General features: G+C 47.4%; 1 protein-coding gene across 1 annotated transcript in view; it reads left to right on the top strand.

The window, feature by feature from the left end:
- The window catches only part of LOC120028515 (protein mono-ADP-ribosyltransferase TIPARP-like), a 26,503-nt gene extending 17,847 nt beyond the window's left edge, over window positions 1-8,656 (top strand). The window contains exons 4-6 of the mRNA XM_038973711.1: window positions 690-877; window positions 5,491-5,772; window positions 8,353-8,656. Coding sequence (XP_038829639.1) covers window positions 690-877; window positions 5,491-5,772; window positions 8,353-8,656 — 774 coding nt within the window. The remainder of the gene's footprint in view (window positions 1-689; window positions 878-5,490; window positions 5,773-8,352) is intronic.
- The last annotated feature ends 2,637 nt before the right edge of the window (window positions 8,657-11,293 follow it).

The following is an 11,293-nucleotide window of genomic DNA, read 5'->3' as shown; positions in this document are numbered from 1 at the left end:
ATTGAGGAGGTGCCTTGGCTTGAAGCGTATAGGGTAGGAGATGACACAGCGAGAGAGGATTGAGGAGGTGCCTTGGCTTGAAGCGTATAGGGTAGGAGATAACACAGCGAGCGAGGCTTGAGGAGGTGCCTTGGCTTGAAGCGTATAGGGTGGGAGATGCCAAAATTAACTGTTTCAAGTCTAGTTAATTGATATTTTATAGTTATTCAATTTCACATTTGATTTAATTCACTACGAAAGGTAAGACTTGTTTTATTCATTCTTTTCAGGTTTTCTGTTCTGTTTCCTGAACCGGTTCCAACTCCTGGTTCAGTGTTCTCTCTCTCTCTGTGTGTGTGTGTGTGTGTGTGTGTGTGTGTGTGTGTGTGTGTGTGTGTGTGTGTGTGTGTGTGTGTGTGTGTGTGTGTGTGTGTGTGTGTGTGTGTGTGTGTGTGTGTGTGTGTGTGTGTGTGTGTGTGTGTGTTAATTTGTGTATTCCCAGTGCTACAATTCAGTTTTATATGTTTTCTTAGAATGAAACCTGTTAAAAGCAGATTCAAGTGTTAGTTACACAATGTTAGGTGGAACAACTTTGAATCACATGATTTATAACTGATGAATAAATCACCACCTATAAATAATATATCTAACTAAATCTCTCATCCCCTTCCCTCCCTCCTTCCCTCTCCCTTCACCCTCTCTCCCTCCAGCCGGTGGTGCGTCTGATAGAGGAGGCTGGTGGTCGTGGTCTGAAGGAGGTCCGGTTCATCACCCTACAGAACCACTACATCCTCAACATCAGAGAGGGCTTCCAGCAGAACGCCGTGTTCGGCTTCCGACGCCAGATCAAGAAACGACCCCTCTTCCTGTCCTCCGTGGTCCTCACGCCACATCTACAGTGAGTACTGGAGTAAAACTACACTGAGTGGACAAAACATTCAGGACACCTGCTCTTTCCATGACATAGACTGACCAGGTGAATCCAGGTGAAAGCTATGATCCCTTATTGATGTCACCTGTTAAATCCACATCAATCAGTGTAGATGAAGGGGAGGAGACAGGTTAAAGAAGGATTGTTAAGCCATGAGACAATTGAGACATGGATTGTGTACGTGTGCCATTCAGAGTATGATTGAGCAAGACAACGTGTTTAAGTGCCTTTGAACAGGGTATGGTTGTAGGTGCCAGGCGCACCGGTTTGAGTCAAGAACTGCAGCGCTGCTGGGTTTTTCACGTTTTTCACACAAGCTTTCCTTATGTATCAAGAATGGTCCATCACCCAAAGGACATCCAGCGAACTTGACAGAAGTGTGGGAAGCATTGGGGTCAACATGGGCCAGCATCCCTTTTGAACACTTTCGACGCCTTATGGAGTCCCATGCCCCGACAAACTGAGGCTGTTCGGATGGCAACAAGGAGGGGGTGCAACTCAATATTAGGAAGGTGTTCTTAATGTTTTGTACACTGTTTACTAGCTACACATTCACATTTCAATCTACTAGACTAGACGTTTAGCTTTAACAAACACTCTTATCCAGAGCTCCCCAGGTTGCAGTCTCCCACTTGAGGGATACAAATGTCTGATGAAAGTTGATTTAGAGGTGAACTGTCCTGTTAACATTTGCATGGCATACACTGGAGACTGCTGCTACCATAGCAACCATAGTACACTGGAGACTGCTGCTACCATAGCAACCATAGTACACTGGAGACTGCTGCTACCATAGCAACCATAGTACACTGGAGACTGCTGCTACCATAGCAACCATAGTACACTGGAGACTGCTGCTACCATAACAACCATAGTACACTGGAGACTGCTGCTACCATAGCAACCATAGTACACTGGAGACTGCTGCTACCATAACAACCATAGTACACTGGAGACTGCTGCTACCATAGCAACCATAGTACACTGGAGACTGCTGCTACCATAGCAACCATAGTACACTGGAGACTGCTGCTACCATAACAACCATAGTACACTGGAGACTGCTGCTACCATAGCAACCATAGTACACTGGAGACTGCTGCTACCATAGCAACCATAGTACACTGGAGACTGCTGCTACCATAGCAACCATAGTACACTGGAGACTGCTGCTACCATAACAACCATAGTACACTGGAGACTGCTGCTACCATAGCAACCATAGTACACTGGAGACTGCTGCTTTAACAACTTGTCTTGTATGGATAGTACCATGCCAACTTGTCTTGTATGGATAGTACCATGACAACTTGTCTTGTATGGATAGTACCATGACAACTTGTCTTGTATGGATAGTACCATGACAACTTGTCTTGTATGGATAGTACCATGAAAACTTGTCTTGTATGGATGGTACCATGACAACTTGTCTTGTATGGATAGTACCATGACAACTTGTCTTGTATGGATGGTACCATGACAACTTGTCTTGTATGGATAGTACCATGACAACTTGTCTTGTATGGATAGTACCATGACAACTTGTCTTGTATGGATGGTACCATGACAACTTGTCTTGTATGGATGGTACCATGACAACTTGTCTTGTATGGATGGTACCATGACAACTTGTCTTGTATGGATGGTACCATGACAACTCGTCTTGTATGGATGGTACCATGGCAACTTGTCTTGTATGGATGGTACCATGACAACTTGTCTTGTATGGATGGTACCATGACAACTTGTCTTGTATGGATAGTACCATGACAACTTGTCTTGTATGGATAGTACCATGACAACTTGTCTTGTATGGATGGTACTATAACACACCACACACTCTCTTCTGTCCTGACTTAGTGTCAGTATAAAACAGTTCTATAGAGACAGTCAGTCATTCCTCCCTGGAAGTAGCAGACAGTCAGTCAGTCATTCCTCCCTGGAAGTAGCAGACAGTCATTCCTCCCTGGAAGTAGCAGACAGTCATTCCTCCCTGGAAGTAGCAGACAGTCATTTCTCCCTGGAAGTAGCAGACAGTCAGTCCTCCCTGGAAGTAGCAGACAGTCATACCTCCCTGGAAGTAGCAGACAGTCATTCCTCCCTGGAAGTAGCAGACAGTCATTCCTCCCTGGAAGTAGCAGACAGTCATTCCTCCCTGGAAGTAGCAGACAGCCATTCCTCCCTGGAAGTAGCAGACAGTCATTCCTCCCTGGAAGTAGCAGACAGTCAGGCCCTAGTGTAGTGTAGCACATTATGCTAACTACCAGAACACAGTGCTGCCCTGTTCCTGCCCCTGTCTCTGCCCCTGTCTCTGCCCCTGTTCTTGCCCCTGTCTCTGCCCCTGTTCCTGTTCCTGCCCCTGTCTCTGCCCCTGTTCCTGTCCCTGTCTCTGGCCCTACCCCTGTCCCTGCCAGTACTCTTAGTTCAGTACTACTGCTACTGTGGGGAGCTAGACTGTCCTTCTTCAACCAGGCCTGGAACAAACAGATGGAAAGCGAGCGCGAGAAAGGGAGACAAAGGGAAGAGAGTTAGAGAGAACAAGGAAGAAGGAGGGACAGAAGAAAATGGATGGAAAAGGAGGAGAGGGGGTCTAGAGGGCTTCCAGACAGCAGCATGACTGAACGAGTGTGAAACGGGACTGTGGGGAGTTGGAATGTGAGCAAGGGATTTGTTCCCGGGACTTTTTCATTTGTTTTCTTCTTTCCATCTACGGCTGATGCTTGACTGTTCTGTTCTCCTCTGCTCTAGTCACGAGTCATGAGTCTCCTCTGCTCTAGTCACCGAGTCATGAGTCTCCTCTGCTCTAGTCACCGAGTCATGAGTCTCCTCTGCTCTAGTCACCGAGTCATGAGTCTCCTCTGCTCTAGTCACCGAGTCATGAGTCTCCTCTGCTCTAGTCACCGAGTCATGAGTCTCCTCTGCTCTAGTCACTGAGTCATGAGTCTCCTCTGCTCTAGTCACAGAGTCATGAGTCTCCTCTGCGCTAGTCACCGAGTCATGAGTCTCCTCTGCTCTAGTCACGAGTCATGAGTCTCCTCTGCTCTAGTCACCGAGTCATGAGACTCCTCTGCTCTAGTCACCGAGGCATGAGTCTCCTCTGCTCTAGTCACCGAGTCATGAGTCTCCTCTGCTCTAGTCACCGAGTCATGAGTCACCGAGTCATGAGTCTCCTCTGCGCTAGTCACCGAGTCATGAGTCTCCTCTGCTCTAGTCACCGAGTCATGAGTCTCCTCTGCTCGAGTCACCGAGTCATGAGTCTCCTCTGCTCTAGTCACCGAGTCATGAGTCTCCTCTACTCTAGTCACCGAGTCATGAGTCTCTGCTCTAGTCACAGAGTCATGAGTCTCCTCTGCTCTAGTCACCGAGTCATGAGTCTCCTCTGCTCTAGTCACCGAGTCATGAGTCTCCTCTGCTCGAGTCACAGAGTCATGAGTCTCCTCTGCTCTAGTCACAGAGTCATGAGTCTCCTCTGCTCTAGTCACCGAGTCATGAGTCTCCTCTGCTCTAGTCACCGAGTCATGAGTCTCCTCTGCTCGAGTCACAGAGTCATGAGTCTCCTCTTGCAATAAAATGCAATCTTACGGTGTTCATTTGGAGTTCAGTGTGCGTGCCTGTGTGGGTGCGTGTATGTGCGCTTTAGGAATGTCCTGCTGAGCACACGGGTGGAAGTCATTTGTTTGATTGGCTCTGTAGCTGCTTAGGAGATAGTTCTCACTTGGGCAAATACACACACAAACACACAAGTCCGTTCCCCTCGCTTAAACACATCCCCCCTTCTTCACTCTTTCACCTCTTCCTTTCTCTCTCTGTTCCTCTCTTCCTGCATCTATACATCTCTTTATCTTCCCCCTTCCCTCGTGCTATCTGGTTCTTTCATTACAGTCATTCTCTCTCTCTCTTCCCTGTGATCTTCTCAGAAGACATGGGAGAATAAAGCACCTGATTGTGGAGACAGATTTCAGCGTGACTGTCAAACAAAGCAAGACAGAACTGAGATGAAAGATGAGACTGTCAGGGGAGAGAGAGGGAGGGGGAGCGAAAGAGAAACTGTCACTGTGAAGCAGAGAATCACACACACAGACACGGAGATGAGGCGAATACCATTAAGACGTGGAGTCTGAGCCAGAGAGAACATGTCCGTGATCCTACAGTTGGTGACTCAAATGACAGACGGGCCATCTGACAGCCTCCTGATATGCTATTGCTTTGTGTTTTTCTCATCCTCTGTCAGCTCCTCATTTCTGTGAATCTCATTGTCTTCTCCTTGGCTGCTGCTCCTGTAGTAGAGTATCGCTCTGCTTCTAGCACTATGACATCATCGTGGGTGACAGGAACTATGACATCATCGTGGGTGACAGGAACTAGGACATCGTGGGTGACAGGGATCATGTTGGTTATAATGCAGGATGTGGTGGAGCTTCAGTTTGATTGGTTATTCAGCATTAGCGTAGCTTCTAATTAAATAAAATATTGTTGGAATGTTCCGGATGTGGTTTATAATTCTAAAAGTGATCCATATAATATTCCCAGATATGGTTTTTCAATCTCTGTCCCCTCCCTCCCGTTCTTCTGTTTTCCAGGACTCTTGGTGGCCTCTCCTCTTTCCCCATCTCCTCCTCCACTCTGGATCTGTCTGTTTCTCTCCCCCTCTCTCCCACCTTCACCAACCCTCCCAGCGTATTCCCAGAAACATGGTTACCCATGACGACCAGCCAGGACTTCCTGCAGGTTCCGGTATCCCGTGACGACCGGAGCTATCGGACCGTCTACACCCTCTTCCACAAGACGGTGTCCGAAACCAAGTTCCACATCCTGAAGATCCTCCGCGTTCAGAACCCCTTCCTCTGGGAGAAATACAAGAGGTGAGTTATCGTACCGTTATTACACATCCTGAAGATCCTCCGCGTTCAGAACCCCTTCCTCTGGGAGAAATACAAGAGGTGAGTTATCGTACCGTTATTACAAATCCTGAAGATCCTCCGCGTTCAGAACCCCTTCCTCTGGGAGAAATACAAGAGGTGAGTTATCGTACCGTTATTACACATCCTGAAGATCCTCCGCGTTCAGAACCCCTTCCTCTGGGAGAAATACAAGAGGTGAGTTATCGTACCGTTATTACACATCCTGAAGATCCTCCGCGTTCAGAACCCCTTCCTCTGGGAGAAATACAAGAGGTGAGTTATCGTACCGTTATTACACATCCTGAAGATCCTCCGCGTTCAGAACCCCTTCCTCTGGGAGAAATACAAGAGGTGAGTTATCGTACCGTTATTACACAGAAATTCACCTGGGTCCTGGTGGAGGTAAGGACGTGGTTAAGTTAGTAGCTACACACTTATTAGCAGTTAGTTTGTTATGAATGTCTGAATCAGGGCTCTTGTGTTCCTGTAGATAGATGGCTGGTGTGCCTTGGCTGCTACACTGGTCCTGCTTTAGACCAGACCGGGGAAAGACTGATGTCTGGTCCTGCTTTAGACCAGACCGGGGAAAGACTGATGTCTGGTCCTGCTTTAGACCAGACCGGGGACAGACTGATGTCTGGTCCTGCTTTAGACCAGACCGGGGAAAGACTGATGTCTGGTCCTGCTTTAGACCAGACCTAGGGGAAAGACTGATGTCTGGTCCTGCTTTAGACTAGACCTAGGGGAAAGACTGATGTCTGGTCCTGCTTTAGACCAGACCTAGGGGAAAGACTGATGTCTGGTCCTGCTTTAGACCAGACCTAGGGGAAAGACTGATGTCTGGTCCTGCTTTAGACCAGACCGGGGAAAGACTGATGTCTGATCCTGCTTTAGACCAGACCGGGGATAGACTGATGTCTGGTCCTGCTTTAGACCAGACCGGGGATAGACTGATGTCTGGTCCTGCTTTAGACCAGACCTAGGGGAAAGACTGATGTCTGATCCTGCTTTAGACCAGACCGGGGATAGACTGATGTCTGGTCCTGCTTTAGACCAGACCGGGGATAGACTGATGTCTGATCCTGCTTTAGACCAGACCTAGGGGAAAGACTGATGTCTGGTCCTGCTTTAGACCAGACCTAGGGGAAAGACTGATGTCTGGTCCTGCTTTAGACCAGACCTAGGGGAAAGACTGATGTCTGGTCCTGCTTTAGACCAGACCGGGGATAGACTGATGTCTGGTCCTGCTTTAGACCAGACCTAGGGGAAAGACTGATGTCTGGTCCTGCTTTAGACCAGACCGGGGATAGACTGATGTCTGGTCCTGCTTTAGACCAGACCTAGGAGAAAGACTGATGTCTGGTCCTGCTTTAGACCAGACCGGGGATAGACTGATGTCTGGTCCTGCTTTAGACCAGACCTAGGGGAAAGACTGATGTCTGGTCCTGCTTTAGACCAGACCGGGGATAGACTGATGTCTGGTCCTGCTTTAGACCAGACCAATGGGAAAGACGGATGTCTCTCTGCTATGGCCCTGAATATGAATGCGCTGGAAGGGGTCTGTTCCAGGCTAAACGGCTCTGATGCCAGAATGCACCAGAATGCTTTCAATTGGGGCCAAAGAGGTCATTGGTGTTGTTGTGGTTAGTGTTGTGTTTCAATATGACTGAATGCTGTGGGTGCTTTGTGCTGTACGAATGGTGAGAGCCAAGCTGTGTGTGTGTGTGTGTGTGTGTGTGTGTGTGTGTGTGTGTGTGTGTGTGTGTGTGTGTGTGTGTGTGTGTGTGTGTGTGTGTGTGTGTGTGTGTGTGTGTGTGTGTGTGTGTGTGTCTGAACACACAGCTGGGCTCTCACAATTAGTGTAACCTACTAAGGAAGGTGAGACCGTGAGAACCGGGATTCAGAAGCACAGGAAGTGGGTCCTTGATTTCTTTTTTATGCAGCCCATTGCCATAGATACGGCAGAAGGGAATAGAGCAGAGAGAGGATGAGTCAGGGTGGTGCTGTGTGTGTGTGTGTGTGTGTGTGTGTGTGTGTGTGTGTGTGTGTGTGTGTGTGTGTGTGTGTGTGTGTGTGTGTGTGTGTGTGTGTGTGTGTGTGTGTGTGTGTGTGTGTGTGTGTGTCCTACTTGGTAGAAGCAGTGAATCAAATAGACTGAAGACATCACTAATAACACACACACACACACACAATCACTAGACTGACGACGTCACGAATAACACACACACACAATCACTAGAATGACGACGTCACTAATAACACACACACACAATCACTAGACTGACGACGTCACTAATAACACACACACACACAATCACTAGACTGACGACGTCACTAATAACACACACACACACACAATCACTAGACTGACGACGTCACTAATAACACACACACACACACAATCACTAGACTGACGACGTCACTAATAACACACACACACACACAATCACTAGACTGACGACGTCACTAATAACACACACACACACACAATCACTAGACTGACGACGTCACTAATAACTCCCCCTCCTCTCCCCCTTACAGGAAGAAGGAGTACATGTCTCGTCGTCTCTCGGAGATGGACAGGATGCTGAGCGAGCGTCACCTGTTCCACGGCACCTCCACTGAGGTGGTGGAAGGCATCTGTAAACACAACTTTGACCCGCGTGTCAGTGGCAAACACGCCACCATGTTCGGACAAGGCTCCTACTTCGCCCGTAAGGCCGTCTACTCCCATAACTTCTCCAAGCGCTCTCCAAAAGGGATCCACTCCATGTTCCTGGCCAAAGTCCTCACTGGCAGGTTAGTAGTCTTTATGGGGATTACTAAATCCTCACTGGCAGGTTAGTAGTCTTTATGGGGATTACTATGTCCTCACTGGCAGGTTAGTAGTCTTTATGGGATGACTCTGTCCTCACTGGCAGGTTAGTAGTCTTTATGGGATTACTCTGTCCTCACTGACAGGTTAGTAGTCTTTATGGGATGACTCTGTCCTCACTGACAGGTTAGTAGTCTTTATGGGATGACTCTGTCCTCACTGACAGGTTAGTAGTCTTTATGGGATTACTATGTCCTCACTGACAGGTTAGTAGTCTTTATGGGATGACTCTGTCCTCACTGGCAGGTTAGTAGTCTTTATGGGATTACTATGTCCTCACTGACAGGTTAGTAGTCTTTATGGGATGACTCTGTCCTCACTGGCAGGTTAGTAGTCTTTATGGGATGACTCTGTCCTCACTGGCAGGTTAGTAGTCTTTATTGGATGACTCTGTCCTCACTGGCAGGTTAGTAGTCTTTATGGGATGACTCTGTCCTCACTGGCAGGTTAGTAGTCTTTATGGGATGACTCTGTCCTCACTGGCAGGTTAGTAGTCTTTATGGGATTACTCTGTCCTCACTGACAGGTTAGTAGTCTTTATGGGATGACTCTGTCCTCACTGACAGGTTAGTAGTCTTTATGGGATTACTCTGTCCTCACTGACAGGTTAGTAGTCTTTATGGGATGACTCTGTCCTCACTGACAGGTTAGTAGTCTTTATGGGATGACTATGTCCTCACTGACAGGTTAGTAGTCTTTATGGGATGACTCTGTCCTCACTGGCAGGTTAGTAGTCTTTATGGGATTACTCTGTCCTCACTGACAGGTTAGTAGTCTTTATGGGATGACTAAGTCCTCACTGACAGGTTAGTAGTCTTTATGGGATTACTCTGTCCTCACTGGCAGGTTAGTAGTCTTTATGGGATGACTCTGTCCTCACTGACAGGTTAGTAGTCTTTATGGGATGACTAAGTCCTCACTGACAGGTTAGTAGTCTTTATGGGATTACTCTGTCCTCACTGGCAGGTTAGTAGTCTTTATGGGATGACACTGTCCTCACTGACAGGTTAGTAGTCTTTATGGGATGACTCTGTCCTCACTGGCAGGTTAGTAGTCTTCATGGGATGACTCTGTCCTCACTGGCAGGTTAGTAGTCTTTATGGGATGACTGTCCTCACTGACAGGTTAGTAGTCTTTATGGGATGACTGTCCTCACTGGCAGGTTAGTAGTCTTTATGGGATGACTAAGTCCTCATTGACAGGTTAGTAGTCTTTATGGGATGACTCTGTCCTCACTGACAGGTTAGTAGTCTTTATGGGATGACTCTGTCCTCACTGGCAGGTTAGTAGTCTTTATGGGATGACTCTGTCCTCACTGACAGGTTAGTAGTCTTTATGGGATGACTCTGTCCTCACTGACAGATTAGTAGTCTTTATGGGATGACTCTGTCCTCACTGGCAGGTTAGTAGTCTTTATGGGATGACTGTCCTCACTGACAGGTTAGTAGTCTTTATGGGATGACTCTGTCCTCACTGGCAGGTTAGTAGTCTTTATGGGATGACTAAGTCCTCACTGACAGGTTAGTAGTCTTTATGGGATGACTCTGTCCTCACTGACAGGTTAGTAGTCTTTATGGTGATTACTCTGTCCTCACTGGCAGGTTAGTAGTCTTTATGGGATTACTATGTCCTCACTGACAGGTTAGTAGTCTTTATGGGATGACTCTGTCCTCACTGACAGGTTAGTAGTCTTTATGGGATGACTCTGTCCTCACTGGCAGGTTAGTAGTCTTTATGGGATGACTCTGTCCTCACTGACAGGTTAGTAGTCTTTATGGGATGACTCTGTCCTCACTGGCAGGTTAGTAGTCTTCATGGGATGACTGTCCTCATTGACAGGTTAGTAGTCTTTATGGGATGACTCTGTCCTCACTGGCAGGTTAGTAGTCTTTATGGGATGACTCTGTCCTCACTGGCAGGTTAGTAGTCTTTATGGGATGACTAAGTCCTCACTGGCAGGTTAGTAGTCTTTATGGGATGACTAAGTCCTCACTGGCAGGTTAGTAGTCTTTATGGGATGACTCTGTCCTCACTGGCAGGTTAGTAGTCTTTATGGGATGACTCTGTCCTCACTGGCAGGTTAGTAGTCTTTATGGGATGACTCTGTCCTCACTGACAGGTTAGTAGTCTTTATGGGATGACTCTGTCCTCACTGACAGGTTAGTAGTCTTTATGGGATGACTCTGTCCTCACTGACAGGTTAGTAGTCTTTATGGGATGACTAAGTCCTCACTGGCAGGTTAGTAGTCTTTATGGGATGACTGTCCTCACTGACAGGTTAGTAGTCTTTATGGGATGACTCTGTCCTCACTGACAGGTTAGTAGTCTTTATGGGATGACTCTGTCCTCACTGACAGGTTAGTAGTCTTTATGGGGATTACCAAGTCCTCACTGACAGGTTAGTAGTCTTTATGGTGATTACTCTGTCCTCACTGACAGGTTAGTAGTCTTTATGGGGATGACTCTGTCCTCACTGACAGGTTAGTAGTCTTTATGGGATGACTCTGTCCTCACTGACAGTTTAGTAGTCTTTATGGGATGACTCTGTCCTCACTGGCAGGTTAGTAGTCTTTATGGGATGACTGTCCTCACTGACAGGTTAGTAGT

Source organism: Salvelinus namaycush, chromosome 34, assembly GCF_016432855.1.
Source record: "Salvelinus namaycush isolate Seneca chromosome 34, SaNama_1.0, whole genome shotgun sequence".
NCBI lineage: Eukaryota > Metazoa > Chordata > Actinopteri > Salmoniformes > Salmonidae > Salvelinus > Salvelinus namaycush.
The sequence above is the reverse complement of the archived record's forward strand: the minus strand, read 5'-3'. Positions and strand labels throughout refer to the sequence as shown.